The 17,566-nt window shown below is 38.9% G+C and overlaps 1 protein-coding gene and 1 pseudogene across 8 annotated transcripts; one reads left to right on the forward strand and one right to left on the reverse strand.

Annotated features, from left to right (window-relative positions):
- The first annotated feature begins 2,267 nt into the window (after window positions 1-2,267).
- Window positions 2,268-11,695, forward strand: SDG25 (SET domain protein 25). 7 transcript variants are annotated; one of them, XM_048098330.2, is made up of 17 exons: window positions 2,268-2,377; window positions 2,466-3,003; window positions 3,087-3,206; window positions 3,631-4,335; window positions 4,434-4,724; window positions 4,903-5,442; window positions 5,532-5,934; window positions 6,029-6,121; window positions 6,264-6,682; window positions 6,760-6,882; window positions 7,226-7,306; window positions 7,773-7,826; window positions 7,923-8,074; window positions 8,725-8,871; window positions 9,258-9,884; window positions 10,023-10,084; window positions 11,310-11,695. In XM_048098330.2, exons 2-14 carry the CDS (start codon window positions 2,653-2,655, stop codon window positions 8,744-8,746), a joined length of 3,354 nt encoding a protein of 1,117 aa, XP_047954287.1. In that variant the 5' UTR covers window positions 2,268-2,377; window positions 2,466-2,652; the 3' UTR covers window positions 8,747-8,871; window positions 9,258-9,884; window positions 10,023-10,084; window positions 11,310-11,695. The 7 variants fall into 7 exon arrangements, with proteins under 7 accessions (XP_047954287.1, XP_047954293.1, XP_088921506.1 ...); XM_048098331.2 differs by having other exon boundaries at window positions 2,301-3,003; window positions 9,258-9,473; window positions 9,755-9,884; XM_089065379.1 differs by having other exon boundaries at window positions 2,301-3,003.
- A 352-nt stretch (window positions 11,696-12,047) lies between these two features.
- LOC125202404 (tRNAse Z TRZ4, mitochondrial-like) lies at window positions 12,048-17,200 on the reverse strand (annotated as a pseudogene). Its single transcript, XR_016135800.1, has 12 exons — window positions 16,618-17,200; window positions 15,427-15,516; window positions 15,297-15,341; window positions 15,153-15,207; window positions 14,984-15,027; window positions 14,478-14,906; window positions 14,118-14,386; window positions 13,866-14,009; window positions 13,751-13,774; window positions 13,253-13,616; window positions 12,639-13,170; window positions 12,048-12,397 (listed from the first exon to the last, which is right to left on the reverse strand). The product of XR_016135800.1 is annotated as a tRNAse Z TRZ4, mitochondrial-like (transcript).
- Between the last annotated feature and the right edge of the window lie 366 nt (window positions 17,201-17,566).

Raw genomic sequence — 17,566 nt, forward strand, 5'->3', positions numbered from 1 at the left:
GGAAATTAAAACTCATTTTGTTGATTCGTGACAAGAGTTATTTCGCAGAGGATAGACAAGCAGCTGACCTCCCGATGTAAAAGGGTGATCTCGTGCCACAGTGCCCACTAGCCACTGCTCTCCCCTTCATCGACTCGAAAACTAAAAACTTAAATAGACGACAAGAGTCTTAGATGTCCATCTTATTGATTTTAATTTTAAAATTAATGTAGTATATAAAGAAGTTTCTAAATTAATTTGCAATTATTCATTATGTTTAATTTTTTATTGTGATATATTTTTATCTTCCTACCCCATGATTTAATGTTTAAACATTATATTATACAATTTGTTTCAAATTTATTATGCTTCAATGTTTTTGTTAGACTTTTTATTCTCATATAACATATTGTTCATTGTTAATATTGTTTCTAATTTTATTTAATTAATTTAAAATTAAAAATTAATATTTTAAAAATATATTAATACTAATACATATGGAATTTGTGAATGAGGTATTGAATAAACTACTAGGAGCATCATCAACGCCGGACTTCCGCTGGGCATCGGACCGCCGTCCCCGACGTCCGCGGCGGAAGTCCACCATTGTGCGAGGAAGAGGGGCGGACGGACGTCCCGTGTGGACACGGGAGTTCCGCGGGTATCTCGCAACGTCCGATAAATTATTATTATTATTATTATTATTATTATTATTTTCAAAGTCTATATATACGACTCGTTCAACTTCACTTCATTCGCACCACTTGTGTTAACAAGTTTCTATCTCTCTCTATATACATTTCTTTTGGCAAAATATGTTGCATTACGATAGTGATTCCCCCGTCACGAGCGAGTCACAAATGCAGAATATTTCCTCCTCGTGTATTCCATCTCGATTTGGGGGAAATGCCAGCGGAAGTGCACCGATGTCCGCGATGATGCCCGGAATGTCGACGATGATGCAGTAACCCCAGATGAGGGGGGATGATGTCTGGGTATCAATATGCCCGGGATGATGCCCGGGTACTACAATATGCCCGGGATGATGACGAACCAGATGCAACAGATGCCCCAAATGCAACAGGTGCCGGTGGATGATGCCCCAAATACAACCGGAGGGGGGGGGGGGGGGGATGCCCCAGCTGCAACAGGGAACCACTGCTGTTGCGGGAGGGAGCAGACAGAGTGTCCCTCAACCACACGGGGACAATGTCTATCGTCCCTATTGTGCAGTGATTCTCTCGTCCGCACTTCGCTGAAGACTCGTACTGCCTCGGAGACTCAGTTCCTGGACTCCGAGTTGTTATCTATTTATGATTTGGGGATCTCTCTGCGGAATACGCCAGCCACGCAGCCAACAGCGCCACTGGCGAGGACCCGGAGGCCGGGGAAGAGCAAGGCCACTACCTCGCGTGCAGCGACCGATAGTGGGGCGGAGGAGGAGGTAGGCGGCAGGAGAAAGAGGACTGTCTGGAAGGTTAAGGAGTGCGTCGCGCTGGCAAAGGCATGGATCAGTGTAGTCGAGGATCCATACGTCTCGGCCAACCAGGTCATCGACAGAATGTGGTACCGCATTAGCCAAAGCTACCTCAAATGGAAACCGGCCAACGGGAAGGCTCACGATGCACATGTCCAATCGGAAGTTCCTTCGCAGATCACTCCCCAACTGACCAATCTCGCCGAACCGCAGATGACGCAGTTCATGATTGAAACAATGGAGAAATGGCATGCAGCGACGGATCCCATGTAAAAGCGGATGTTGAAGGATGAGATCGACACTATGAGGAGAAATCTGAGGTTGCCACTCATGCCCGATGCCGACACCACAACCGCCGAAGGGGAGGACGAGTCTGATGCCGGGGAATGAGACGAGGGAACAATTTGTCGAAGCTTGGGTTTTTTTTTTGTTGGTTAAGTTTTTTTTAATAATTATGTATTTTTAAAAAATAAATTAGTTGCATTTTCTCCGTATTCGTGCCGAAATTTTAATACCGTACATTGTTTAATTCCGTAAATTATTTAATTGGGTGCATTTGTGATTTTTTTTTATTGCGGGAAGGCTATGGGATGTCCTCCATTGTGCAGGGAAGATTATGGGATGTCCTTATGACGTGGCAGTGCTGAGAAGGCTATAGGATGTCCTTGATGACATGGTAGAAGGTGTTTTTGGGAAGTCCGCCGATAAGGCTATGGGAAGTCCGCACCAACTGGGGATGCTCTACTGTTCCATCATAAAATAAAAATGTAATTTACTATTAAAAAATTATCTTAATTCATGGGTATATAAAAAAAATTTCAGCTGTGTTGGTAGCCCTAGATTTCTCTCTCCCTCTCTCTTCTCTCTCTCGATTTGTTACCTAGCTTCCTTCGCAGCTCAATTCTGCATTCTGTAACGGAGGTAAGCTTTTTACTCCACCCCTCTCCAATCTCATGAATCGAGAAGAATATAAATTGAAATTATCTAATTAAGGATTTCCTATTTCAAGTGATAATCAATCAAACGGACAGCTACTCGATTGAATCAGTTACGGTTTCGATAGCGTTGGAGCTTGAGGTGATTCATTGTTAAAAGCCAACATCTTGTGAGGAAGGGGGCGAATAATGGAAACAAACTCCACAAATTGCAGTTTTGTAGTTATCGTAGATTATTATCCGTCTTAAATTGGGGCCACGATGAGTAGTGAATTGAATTCGAATGGGGACAGCGCCCTAGTTTCGGGAGTTCACGATGCTGCCGCCGCATATGTGAGCGGGTGGATGTATGTGAATCAAAGCGGGCAGATGTGTGGCCCTTATATTCAGCAACAGTTATACGAGGGTATAAGTTCTGGTTTCTTACCAGGGGAGCTCCCCGTTTATCCGATTGTCAACGGGAATATCCTCAATGCAGTGCCCCTCTGCTACTTTAACCAATTCCCCGACCACGTTGCCACTGGTTTTGTCTACTTGAACGCGAAGGAGTCTACGAGTGATGCCCACGGCTCCATCCCGAGCAACAGTGATGCAGATGAAAGCTTCCCTTTGGTATGTGTGGAAAGAGATGAAGAATTAGGTTGTTAAGCATTGAGATAGTAAATTGTTGACATGTTTTATTTTTCTGCTGAAAGACAGGAGATGATGAGTCTTCTTGGCTGTTTGAGGATGGTGAGGGTAAAAGACAGGGACCACACTCGCTTAATGAGCTTTATTCCTGGCGTGAGTATGGATATATGCACGATTCTGTGATGGTAACTAACTACGATCTTCATATTGGAATAATTTGTAGTTACTCCTGGTGCCAGTATACATACATTAGAGCGTCCTATTATGATCTTATTTACTCATCCGAAATGAAAGATAGTTCATTTCAAAGCACATTAAATAGGGTTATATTGTGGAAAATTAACACTTAATTTGAGTTAAGTGGACTTTAATTTTGGGATGGTCAAAAAAGAAGAGTGGAATATGTTTTTTAGGACAGAGAAGGGAACTATTATGGAAAAAGAGTATTAGGGAGGAAAGCAGCCAATATATTGTGGACCGGTAATAACACTGATTATTGTATATATATATGTATCCTCAAATGTGTATTTGGCGCTTTCCCTTTTTTATGAGTAATCTTAGCTGCTGTGTCATCATTTTTTTTGTCACTCTCATGGTATGCGTTTGCAGGTGTATCATACTGAAAATAAAGTTAAACCCTTGAATTTGGCAACATTGCTGAACACTTGGAGAAAAGCTAGGATTGGAGGAGCTGTCACCACGTATGATAATAATGATGAAGGAACTGGCTTAGCACTGAACTTGGTGTCTGAGATTTCTGATGAAGTTTGTTCACATCTTCACTCAGGAATTATGAAAACAGCCCGCAAAGTTTTACTTGATGAGATAGTTATGTCCATAGTTTCTGATTCTATTGCCATGAAGAGAACTCAGAAAAATCCTAAGATTGTACCAGTCATTGAATCTGTGAAATCTGTTTCTTCAGATGGAAGAGTGTTAGAAACTCACATGCCAAAGAAAAATGAGTGGCAGCCTGAAAACCCTGTCGAGAAGGACCATGCCATTTGGGATGAAGTAGAAGTAGAGCATACTGTTGATAGTGAAAGATGTAATGGTGGTGACACCATGAAACCTCCTCCTAGCATGAAATCAATTGGTAGTTTTGAAAACTTTTGTGCTGCACATGCAGTTGTTAGCAGGACGCTTTTTTATTCTTGCCTGGAAGTCATGTGGAATGCCATCTGTTATGATCCTGTAGCTGACTTTACATCTTCTTGGCGAAGGAAAAGGCGCTGGTATGATCCTGGTTATGTTGCTAGACAACGCTTTCACAAAGAATTCTCCCAGCCAATTGAGAAGCTACCAGCCGACTCTGTATGTATTGATATTTTTCACATCTTTTTGTTTGAAGTCCTTGTAATATGTATTTTTCTAAAATTTGATTTATTTTCTGACGGCTAGTACACAAACAGGACTCCTCTAGCTCTGAGGTAGATTGCCCTCCAGGTTTTGGACCAGAAAGAATTTCCGTGGATATAGAAGCAAAATCACCATCAGTTTCACAGCATTCTGAAAGAGAGGAATCTTCTAATAAGATACTGTCCCATAATACTTCTTATGATGAAATTGGAGCCATCTTGGAATACGTAATGAATGATCTTCACTCTTCCTCAAAGTTGTCATTAGAACATCACTTTGAAAGACTTGTGGATGAGGAAGTGAATAAAGTAATTGATTTTCCTCAAAATAGTCCAATTGATGAGGTAATTTTATTGAAGCACTGTCCTCTGAGTCACACATACGTGCATGTGCGCACAACAATCGTCTGTGCACCCACCAATTCTTTAGAAAAAAACATTCTCATGGTGCTTTGTTTTGTTCTTTCTTGATATGTATATACTATGTAATCATATTTTAATCTGTATAACCAAATCCTGGCAGGTTGCTTTCTGCTCGTCACCTACATGGTCAGATGACCACCTGGGTTCAGCTCAAACTAAAAAGTATCCATTGCCTCAAACTGTTGCTCTCAGTCATGAGGTTATCATGCCCAAGGTTGCATTTCAGAAACTGCTTATACATTCAGATGATCCAACTAATATTGAAGTAGATGAATTGTGCCCATGTCTATCTGAAGAAGATAGAGTAATAAATGGTCCACTAGACATTTCCAGGGTGCAATTTCAGCATTTGCCTGTACATCTTGAAAATGCTAGCAATGTAGCAGTTAGTGATGAATTGCGGCCACCTAAATCTGAGGAATTGACCGAACATTGTGCTTTATCACCAATTTCTCAAGTAAATGCGTCAAAAGTAGACGAGCACACAAGGAGAACCTCTTTGCAGGTAGCACTAATGATAAGCCGGTTAAGAATATATGACTCTGTCATGAGAACATGGAGACCTTCGTATTCTAATGATTTCATTGAAAAAGCTATAACAGTGGCATGTTCTTTGAGAAGTCATGAATTAGGAAACAATGTAAGTTTCACAGTTCCAGATTATTGAATTTCTTAAGTTAATTGAACAGGCAAATCTGTTTGCTTAATGTATTTATTTTGCTCTATCAGGGATCTGCTGATTGCATGGATATAGAAAAATCTTATGGTGCTGGGAGATTCTCTGAAGCAACGTTACTAACTGGAAAATATGTATATTCTCGGAGGAGTAAATTGGGTTGTAAAAAGTCAGAACCATTTTTCAAGGCTCTGATTAAGGGAGAAGATCGCCATCCAAAACTGGCACCGAAAAAGTCAAAGAAAAGTAGCACACATAAAAAAGTTGTTCAGGCTGCACAAGTTGACACTATAGTTCCCAATTTAGAGAAAAAGGCCTCAAAACCTGACACTGCTGTTCCTCATTTAGAGAAAAAGGACTCAAAACCTGACACTACTGTTAGTAGACGTCGGGTAAAGGGATCAGCCCGTCATATTCGCAGACAGGTGTCCGATAAAGTTATTTCTCCGCTTCAAGGTATCCTACTATATTTTATTCTCAAGTCTTAGAGCTGGTGCTAAAGGTGTTTGATGATCTCTTCATGAATGCTTACAAAATTATTTGTTTGAAGATCTTTCAGGCAATAAGACAGAGATTCCATCCCTTTCTACTAAGGACCACTCTAACCTTGAGCAGATTACAAGTGCCTCAAAAGTACCAAAATGTTGGTCTCATAACTCAATCCTGTTAGATTTCTTTATTTTCCTCAAATTTCAGATCTATAAAATTAAATCAAGTTGTTGAGCAGTAGTCCATTAATAAAACGTTTGTGCTATAAGTAATCTGACTTTGGTTCTTCCATGCAGCAAATAAGCTCTCAAAACTTAAAAGGAAGAGTCTGAATAATCATTCACAACATTCTCGACCTGGTAAGGTCCAGAAACTAGCAAATGGCACTCCAAAAGAAGCCATGCCTAAACAAGTTGAGGGGCACCAGACTAAGAGAATTAAGACTAGGACGCCGAGACCTTGTCCACAGTCTGATGGCTGTGCACGGACATCCATAAATGGGTGGGAATGGCGTAAATGGGCTTCTGAGGCTAGTCCAGCTGAAAGGGCTCGTGTAAGAGGAAATCATATCCGTTCTCTCTATATTAGTTCTGAATGTAATGGAAATCATTCATCCAGTGTTAAGGGACTTTCTGCAAGAACAAACAGGGCCAAGTTGCGCAACCTTCTTGCTGCTGCAGAGGGTGCTGATCTTCTTAAAGCAACACAGTTGAAGGTAATTCGAGCATTAATATTTGTGGTATTTCCTGAGCCCTTGTATAAATCAATAATTAATGATTTTCCTGGGCCCAGGCGAGGAAGAAACGGTTACGTTTCCAACGAAGTAAGATACATGACTGGGGTCTTGTTGCACTGGAGCCAATTGAGGCAGAGGACTTTGTTATTGAATATGTTGGAGAACTTATTCGCCGTAGTGTAAGATTTCCACTTTTTCTCTTGTTAATGGGCGTGTCAATAGGTCTTCCTTTAAGTTACATGTTATGGTAAAGGTTCATGAAGATGTTAGCAACTTAAAGACAGATCTTGAATTTATTTGGAAATTAGCTTTTTCTTTGAGTTGATTGTACCACTGACGAGAACACTTACTACTGTGATTAGTTTTCAACCTAAGTCCAAAGTTTGGGTTGTGAAAAGTGCACTACGGCACCATTAGAATGTGGAAAGTATAAAATGTCTCTGGAATCTGTCGTCATTTCAGTCCAACTGTCCAAGTCAATTTTTCTTTGTATTAACACCTTTCTCTTACTTGACTCTCTAGATATCTGACATACGAGAGCGCCAATATGAAAAGATGGGAATTGGGAGCAGTTATCTTTTCAGATTAGATGACGGATATGTGGTAATTTACATATTAATATTTGAATTCGCTTAGCTTAACACCATAATTCTGATAAACATTTGACCGCATATGTGCTAATTATGGTTCTTTGGTTATCCCTTCATTCTTTATCATAGATTTTTGACAACACACTTCATTAGTTTATTCTCTAATGTAACTATTACTTCACGCCATTGTCATATTGATTTCTGAGATTGTCATTTTACCTTGTCCAGTTTTTCCCTTTCATATTCATGTTCCCTCATTTCATGTTATGGTGAATTGATCTGTTAGGGGCTCTTCCTTTGTTGTTCAGTTAGTTCCTGTCAATGTTTGCTAGTTTTCCTTCTTACCTGCACTGGTTAATTGCTTAGTATTAATCTCTACATATGAAATGTCTCAAGTAGAATGTCATGATACTAGTGTCCCAGTATGGTGAGATGAGAAGTCACAGAGAGAAATATCACTAGATGCATTTTACTTGCAGGTTGATGCCACCAAACGTGGAGGGATTGCTAGATTTATAAACCATTCTTGTGAGGTAACTTTTGCTAAAGGTTATAAATATGTTGCATTGAGTCACTAGTGTGACGGAGTCACCCTAAATGAGACAGCATTGGTATTTTGTTGATCTCAGCCTAATTGCTATACAAAGGTCATAAGTGTGGAGGGGCAGAAAAAGATCTTTATATACTCAAAGCGTCATATCACTACTGGCGAAGAACTCACATACAATTACAAGTTTCCATTAGAGGAGAAAAAGATACCTTGCAACTGTGGTTCTAAAAGGTAAGATAGTATACAAATTAGTACTAATTACTGTATTTATAGGCTTCTATCCTTACACTGTTCTACCATCACACTCAAATATTTGCATCATTGAGCATGACTGGGGAGTTTAACTTTACTTTAACATATCCAGATAAAACTGAAGTGTATTGATATTTGTAATTTGTTCGGACCTGTTTTCTGTATTTTAATTTATAAGCAAACTTCTCAAAAACAGGTTTTGTTATTAGTTGTCTTGTTATGATGGTGCTACTTATTTGGTGGGAAGGCATGTTTGACTTGTTTAATTTATCATTGTTCTCAAGGTTGAAATCCAAGATGTATTAGAATTATGCCATCCTGTTACAATGTCATTATCTCTTGATGTTCTGATAAGCTACATGTGATTTATTAAATCCACTTCTCTGCTAACTAGACCTCCTTACGTATAAGACTTGATTATTTGTATGAATGTATTGATAAGCTAATATCTTGAAAGCTCTGCCATAATTAGGTTTTAGCAAATAGTGTTATTTTGGATTCTAAAGGGCTGCTAGCTCTAATTCATATTTTCTGTTCTAAATAACTGATCTGTGTCTGCTGCTAATATTTGTTTACCTGTTATACAATGGCATCTCTGCTAACTGGCCTGCTAATGGTTCATCTTGTAGGTGCCGTGGCTCATTGAATTGATGCTGGATTGAATATTTTACTGGTGTGTTGTAACCATCAATGACTGGAATAACTTTGACAGTCTTCGCTTACTTGGGGCTATCCCAACTGTAACTAGTGGTGGCATTTACTTCGGGAAAGTCTTGGTAATTTCTGAGTCTCTTTAACTATTTTGAATTCACTAGCTCATGCCCTTATTCATCACAGGTAGAATGAACCAAAGTTGTAGTTCAGCTCCTTTACCTTTGATTGCTTGTTTCCTGCATGTGATGAGGGATTATCATCCACGAACTGCAATATTTGTTTGTTGTTCAAATTGGGAGGAACATGCATTGTAAAATTGGGCAACAGTTCGTAATTTAGATAAGCCCACTGACCTCTTTTTCTCGAGGAGCTACAGACTAAACTCATTTCATCCACCCCATTTCTTCAGAGATATTCTGATATATAATTAACCAAAAACGGTCAACTTCTGGTCAAGTATCTTCCATGGATTTAGAGATGGTTGATCCTACTTATTTGCTCTTTTCAGGTCATGAACTGCTTCAGCAAGGATTACTCGAGTTGTGTTCCAGGTCTCCATTTGCGTCGGTAGTCAAAAATGATGATCACTACCAACTCAACCCATGTGATTATTCTTGTAGATATCTTGCAGATGAGTTTCTCCTCTCAAGAACTGAAAATTTGTTGTTCTTTTCATTTCTTTCCGCAACAGTTTTGGGATCCAATGCCTTGTACAAAGATACTGGTAAATTTTCAAATATTCCATAACTTATACAAAGTATTTTTTTGGTAAAAGTTTGATTATATTCTGCTATATATGGGCAGTTGTGCTACATAATGCTAACAAAATTTCTAATATATCTGTTGAAACAGAAAAGATAGTCTGAAATTATACAAATCAAGTAAATTGCCTGTTTTTATCAGCTCATTCCCCTATCAATCTCTTGCATAATATTTCTCAAAGAATTTCAGTCACTAAGTGCAAGATCTTTGTATGACTAGTGACTCCCTTTTTTCTATGGATAGTTGAAATTTGCATGAGTCCAGCCACTCTTCAATTTTGACATTTTCCCTCGGAGTTACAGATGAAGAAACTGATACCAAGAGTCCGGCCAATTTCATACCGTAGGCTACTTGCGATGAATTGACACATTTGGTAATTTTCAAATATAATTTTGTCGTTGCGAATCTTGATCATAGAGGCTAATATACCCAGTAGCGTTTTGGTTGGTTTAAAGAGAGTGCGAATCCCAATTACTGTTCCTTTAAAGTTTTTCGGTTTGGTACTGCGCAGGGAGAAAGAAGTAGTCCGCTTACATGCGCAACTCCTAGCAGATTTTTTGTCAAGACGTGCTGGTACGTCTCTTTCTACTTCTATAAGATAATTTACATGCCAAATGATGCATTTTAAATTAAGGGTTTAAGAGTTTTTCGGGTCTAGGTTTCGGAGTTGCTTTGAAAGAGGGAATGGGGTAGTGTGTCTAGTGTGATAAGAGAACTTAATATACGTAGAATAACTATTAGTTTACCCTCAATAGACTTGAGTTATCAAATATCGTCGTTGGTTTATTGGGTTAGTTTAGTATTCAACCTATTTCATGCTCTTTCAAGAGAATGGATTTTACAATTGTTTCTTACCTCTTTGGTCACATTATTATCCAACAAAGATAAACACGAGCGGTCTAATAATTTATGCAAGTGGAAAAATTGTATTGTTAACTAATTTCAACCCAATTTTTTTTTTATGAAATCTTATGATCTCTGCCCATCATCTACTTTTGCTTGTTGTTTTCAATATGTTCAGACACGCTCATTTTGTAACTAATCTACATTTCATGAAGGAAAAACAGCTCTTTGATTATTTCTTCCTTCTGTAAGGGCGTATGAGAGATATAGGCTACAAATCCCAAACTCCCTTATCCCAACTTAACAAAATAGATGGAATTTTGGAAATAAATAAATTCAGATATAAACATTTATAAAAGCATTGTGAGTAATATTGCAAAGTAGCTGGATTACGACAATCTCAGAAAGTACTCAATTTACTATAGCAAAGACGAATAATATCCATTCTTTTAACGTATAAAAAATACTCACTTTCATGAAAACACAATGAGAATGTAGTAATGAGGGATAATTAGGTAGCTTCATTAAATTTTCGTGAAGGCTTAATACGTCTATTAACACAAAGTGTGTAGTTTTACAGTATGTTTTTCTAAGAGGAAGTACCATTTGTCCTTTTTCTTATGTATTTCTAAGAATCTGTATCATTTGTCTTTTTCTTACACACGTACTAAAATTGTTCTTTTTTTATCATCTTTCTTTATTAAATAACCATATCAAGGTAACTTGAATGAATGTTACACTAAATTTAATGAATGGGACATTGGTTTTAGGAAAAAAAAAGTATCTTAGGCCAACAATTTCTTTTTCTTTTTGTCATACTAATTGTTTGTGCTTCTTCATTCAGTAAATCTGAGTGTGCAACCATTAATTCAAATCTTGGATGAATAAGTTTGTATATTCATCAACAAATATAATATTATATTTTTCATGTTCTCAACTATGAATTGATCTACAGGGCTATCCATCAAATGCTTCAAAACTTGACTATGAAAATACTATATTTTCTCAAAGAACATAAATCATCACCCTCAATAGAGTCAGTTTACATGAGATGATAGTTGGACTAATCGTAAAATGGAGAAATTTGATTCATCGATGACTTGTGCCCGACCTTAGCTCAACTGGGAGAGTGAGGAATGAATCGCTGCATCAGGACTTGCCACCTGATGTTGCTGCATCCTTGGGTTGCCGGTTCGAATCCGGCAGGTCGGAAAAGTTTTCCATATCATACTGCATTTGCAAATTATCTCTATGTATAATATCACCCTTGTAGTAGTAACTTTCTACCAACAAAAAGAAGCAAAGTGATTTGAATTTGACAGTGAATTTCAGTTAGCCGTATTTAGCATCTTTTAAAATCAAGATATGAGTATATTTTCTTTTGGCAATAAAAAACAAAAAATTCCAAACTCTAGGCTTTGATTATGTATTGTTTTGGCTACAATGCAGAAAGGAGACGCTGAGTGTTCTTTTAATCTACCTGAGATTAACAAATTTTCATATTATAAAACAATAAGACAGTATAGCATTTACTCTTATTTATATTAGGTACTTTTCGAAAATTATTTGATATTATGAGATTTTGGCCGAATCAATTACATATTATAAATAATAACGGCTCCAAAATCAATTTTTTTTTGAAACCAATGTATTTACATATTGCACTAATGAAAAAAGGTTAAAGATACCAAAGTGAAATGAAAAAACAGTGGCTTCATTAAATTAAAAAAATAAGTGCGGTATCTAAGCTCACACATCTTCAGAGTCATCAACAGTCATTTCACCTCTAAACAAAACTGAGAGATATGGCAGCACTCTTGGCAGTGCATGAACATCCGCTAAGTTGACACTCATCATGTCGAACACGACGCACGTTTTGTGCATATGCACTTCATCGAACACCGGGATCTTCGGGTATCTCTGGCTGAAATTAGTCAGAATGATCCTATACGCGCCTGCAGAATTCCCCATTTCCACTGCCTCCATTGTCGTGCTGTGTTTCTTAGACACCGCCTCGTCCATCATCCCGTCTTCGAAGGACGCCTGCAAATGGGAGTCAATAAAATGGTGAACCGAGATCACAGAGAGACTGGTGTGCACCGTACATCCAGATGCTCGATACATCTATCTTAACTAATAATTAGAGATTAATGTGCACCGTACATCCAGATGCACGGTGCATCTATCTTAACTAATTTCTAATTAGAGACTAATGTGCACCGTACATTCGGATGTACATAAGTATTTGCCATGTAGAAGTAATAGTAGTAGTGTCATGACTTGCCTCGTGAATGAGCACGGTCGCACGGCGGGCAGCCCAAACAAATTTCGGGCAGGGTCTGGTGTCGCCTGAGTAGACGACTTTCCACCCGGGAATGGTTTTACCAGCACTGTTGATCCTGCTCGCAGCCTGCAGCACGACGCCATAAGCTCCAGGACAATGAACGACGGAGAAGCTCACCAGCGCTTCTAATCCAAGTTCTCCGAGAATCTTGCACAGAGATGAATCGACGCCCTTGCTCGTGTGATTGGTCGGTTTCCCTTCATTCAAATCAAAAGCCTCCAATGCATCCTCAGTTGTATGAGAGCAGTCGAGAAACCGCATGTCCAGATCCTCGAGCTTCTGGTAGGCACTCAGAAACCAATTGAGTTGATACGGGCCAACGACGAGGGCCGGCTCGTGTGGTAATCCCTTCAACAGATCACGTCGTCGAGCAAGGATACTTGCAAGGCCCGTGTGGTGATCAGCGTGGATGTGCGAAATCCAGATGCATTTCAAACCTTTTATAGCTTCGTCCGCACCTTGGACTCCGAATCTGCAACATATCAATGACACGGGGTAAGAGAGACGATCCGGGATGAAAAATCTCGAATGCAGAAAAGGGGTGCACTGTTGACCTTCTCTTTAGCTGTCCCAAGCTTCCTTCACCACAATCTAAGAGTATGCTTCCTTTGGAAAATAAATTGATGAAAATCGAACTAACGTTTCGATACTTAGAGGGTTGCGAAGAACCGGTACCAAGAAGAACAATCTCCATGTCTTCTCTGGTTATATCTTCGAGACAGCTAGGGACAGCATCTTCGAGCAACCATGGTTCCTCGCTCACACTCGCACAATCCGACAATAAACGGGTCACATTCTCGGAGGCGTCTCTAGCCTCCGGAATTTCTGACAATAGCTCTTGAATGATCTCGGAATGAGATGTTAGTTTCGGTATACTGATCTGTCGAGCCCCATATTCGCGTAGGGACGCAGATGAAACTACATATATAGCAAGGGTACAGAGCCATCATCAACAAGTAGAAATGAGCTATAATTGCTTCACTTTATATGGCAAAAATCATCTATCCGGGCGCAAGAAAAAAAAAGGGTGTCGTCGTAGAGATTTCGCATACCTTGAGAAGATTCTCAGCCGAAATCTGTTTGAATAGAATCGAGATAACGAGTAAAAAACAAAGAATCGTGTAATTAGGAAACCATCGCATGATTTGAAAATATTGTCATGCGTACCTCATGTGATGCCTCTGTCTCAGATGGTAAATCCATGTTCGGCAGTGTCAGCAAACCAGAGACGGGAAACACTGAGGGCTCAAATAGTTAAGACGAGCTGCGAGTCTAGCACTAGCTTTCAAAATCGGCACCTGTATATTTTTCCTGCAGAGAGGAATGCATCAGCTCCAAGAGATCAAACACGAAGAAGCAGTCGAAAAAGCAACAAAAATCCAGAAAGTCGGGAAAGATTCAATTTTTAGAGAAACCAACATTTCATGTCCTGCCATTATATGCTCAGCTGCTCCGAATTTTGACATCCATGTTCAATAATCATCTGTCCGAGCGACGCTCAGAGGAGTCAGATGAATTACGCAATTCACAATCTTGGAACCCTCTATTACCTCGTGCGCTGCATCTACAGAATACGGGGCGAGGGATTGCACGGTCAGCAGATCCCAGAAATGCGACAATGTTGGGCAGTCGACCAAAAGGACAATAGGCCCAGGAACAGACGGACCCATTACGTCACTTGGATGTACCTGAACATCACACCACATGGGGCACGAGGCTGAAATATGAAGAAGATTGAAAGCAGAAAACTAAAAAATACAAGCTATAAGCAATATCTACCATAATATCTTGACTATCCGACATTACAGGATTCCCACCTTGCAGCGCGCTGTATTTTGGGCCGGGTCTTAATCCGAGAGCAGCGGCCCTTTTAGGATCAAATTTTCCCTTAATCTCTGGCAATTCACAAATATAAATAACAGAGAGATCACCCGGCTTCGTCACATTTTTAATAGGCTCAGGAGAACTTGGTTTGTCAGAATTTTCCCCATGCGACACTTCTTCATAATTCGGTCTCAAGAGTACTGCGGATATTCTGATCACTTTTTCGTCGATCAGAACAAAAGGATTATTGAAGCTCTGCAGCACCATACTCGGCGATCCAAGTGATGGCCCAAAGCTATGCGAATTAACCATGGCAGCCTTGGGGATGAACGATTTCATAGCATCAAGCAAATATTCAAAATCAGAGGGGCCCCACATCTTGACCTTTGGCACAAGAACAATTACAGTTAAATCTTCACAGTCACGATTAAACTAAGTTAAATACAAGAAATAATACTTACAGGCATTACTTTGTCTCCCATGCCTGCCCGGGTCAATAAGAGACCTGTAGTGAAAGAGTAAACGTCGTAACTTCCAGCAACACGATGGTTCTATCACGGAAAGTAGTTGGAGTGGAATCACATGTATCTGTACAATCGTTCTCCACATAATACGAAATACGGTGGTTACCTGGAAGTCCACCAGCTGTTTCTGAGCAGACACGTGAGAGAAATATGTGATCAATCTGGAGAAATTTGACACATAAAGAAGTATAACAATCTGTAGAATTGCTAAAAAGAGAACAAGCTACGTAAATGTTTATTCAAAAGATACCTTCGACAATGTGATCTTATGCTCGGTGCAGAAGCGTTGAAGTCCCTGTAAAGAAGTATAAGATACATGGGAATTATTTAAGAAACCATTATGCAATACAAGAATTTAAACAAGATTGAGGTAAGCTCACTTCTCCAGCATTAAATATAAATCTTTGCTGTTGAAGAAACAGCAGGACTGCTGGGGATGTGTCTTGTGTATCCATTCCAGTTCCAAGGATCTGCAAGATAAATGGACAAATTGATCGATATGAAAGCATACTATTTATCAAAAAAAGTGAACAACGTAGACCATACTATTAAATCTAATTGCACCGTAAAAGAAGGAAAAGGACACACAAAAGTAAAAACGTATGGCTGAAGTATAATATAATGTAAATGCATTAAACGAGAAAATTAAATTGTCCTTCTCCATGACTAGCTCATCCGAGTTAACACATTTTGCTCTCTTGTTGACCTTCAGTTTGTACAAAAGACAGGGGCACCTTCCTCCCAAGTGCAAAAACTGGGAAAAAAACTTCAAATCTCGTTCATATACCGTAATGTCCATTCTCTCCCACATCACAGCTACTTGTTCTTTTCGGCTGCAAAGATACATCTAATAGATTGAGAGAACCAACATCTCAAAGAGTGTAAAATTCGGTGCTCATTGGGAGCATGACAGTTATATATACCGATTTCCTTACTATAGCTTAATTAATGATTCTTATGCATGTATTTAAGCATTCCTTGGCATCGGAAGAGCTAAAAGCAACAAAATCTTAGCACATATACAACTAAATATAGTACTGAACAATTTTTTTTATCTCTTGAGTCCTCGATTTGTCCCACTTTCCCCGATCAATTTTCATATTGCAACAGCCTCAAACCTCCACGGATGTATCCATGATGGAGCACCAGAAACCAAAAGTTATGGCTAATATACACGGTTACACGCTCAAATAAGCCAACAGAAAGATACTATGTCTTTCCACTATATGTGCAATTTTAACAATCCATAGCTGCAAAAAAGAGGATATACTCGAACGAACAAAATCCTAGTCAAATTTTTAGCAATCTTAACTAGCCTGTCTCTGCATTAAACTTTAAACTAGATTAAAGATAATGAGAATACCTACTGCATATGCAAACTAATCATCATTGAAACACAAGAAACATGTCGACTTTCACTCCAATAAAGTGATGATAAAACATAAATTAAGTCCATTAGCAAAAGCAATCAACATTTTATCCAAGCAACAAACAGAAATACCACAGAAAGAAACAAAATCCGAATCAAGATAAAATGAAATAAAGCAAAGAAACAAACGATTTGCTTTTACCTGCACATAAGCAATGGTATTGGTATTACCAGGATTGAGCGGCTGCTTTTTCGGCCTATCGCTCTCATCCCTTCCTTGAGCCCTCTTGCTATTTCTTTTTCCCTCCTCCATCGCCAAGATTCCGCCTTTTTCACTGCCACCGTTCATCTTCTTAGTGGTCTCTCTTAAACCACTTTTGTTCCTGCTAAATTGCCGTGAAGCTGACAGATGGGCGGACCCAGTAGGAAGGGAGGGAGGGCTTAAGCCCCTACCCAAATATTTTTTTTTGTATTTTTTCTATTTATAAAATTTTTGAAATCTTAAAATATGTAGCTCAGCCCTCACCAAATTAATGCTACTGAAGATTAAATGCTTGGAAATTGAAGGATAAAAGGGGCTGAAAATTGAAAATTCTTAAATTGCTAAGTAAACAGTTAGAAACGGTTTGGGTGTTTTAAGGAAGAAGATGACGCAGGCTGATAAAAAAGAATAATATTATCATTATTACAGTAATCTTTTTAAGTGTTAAGTTTCTCGGCAAGATCGTGCAACACTATCCATGGAACCGGATCCTCTGCTGTGATTAAATCACAGCAGGTGCTGTGGTAAAAAACGCCGTTGTATCCTTCTATTAAAATAATGCAATTTATTTAGTTTTTAAATCTCTCCAAATCGGCCAACAAACCAAAAACGTGTATCCCTCCAAATCTGCCAAGTAGATACGCTTCTTCCAATATCAACTATATCAATTGCCGATTTCTTTCTTCTATTTATTCATGGACATAAATTGTATATATTTTGCATTCCCTGTCCTTGTAGTTGTAGATGATTGAATGCATCAAAATATTTTTTTCCAAAATTTTGCTGAAGAACACCCATCAATTGCTCGATGAAATAACTAAGAGAGAATATACTTATTGTGAATTGAGTTGGGATATTGAAAACTTGCTGCTGTATTCAAAATCTAAAT

Source organism: Salvia hispanica, chromosome 2, assembly GCF_029641045.1.
Source record: "Salvia hispanica isolate PSC_SH4W2 chromosome 2, Shi_PSC_v1, whole genome shotgun sequence".
Taxonomy (NCBI): domain Eukaryota; kingdom Viridiplantae; phylum Streptophyta; class Magnoliopsida; order Lamiales; family Lamiaceae; genus Salvia; species Salvia hispanica.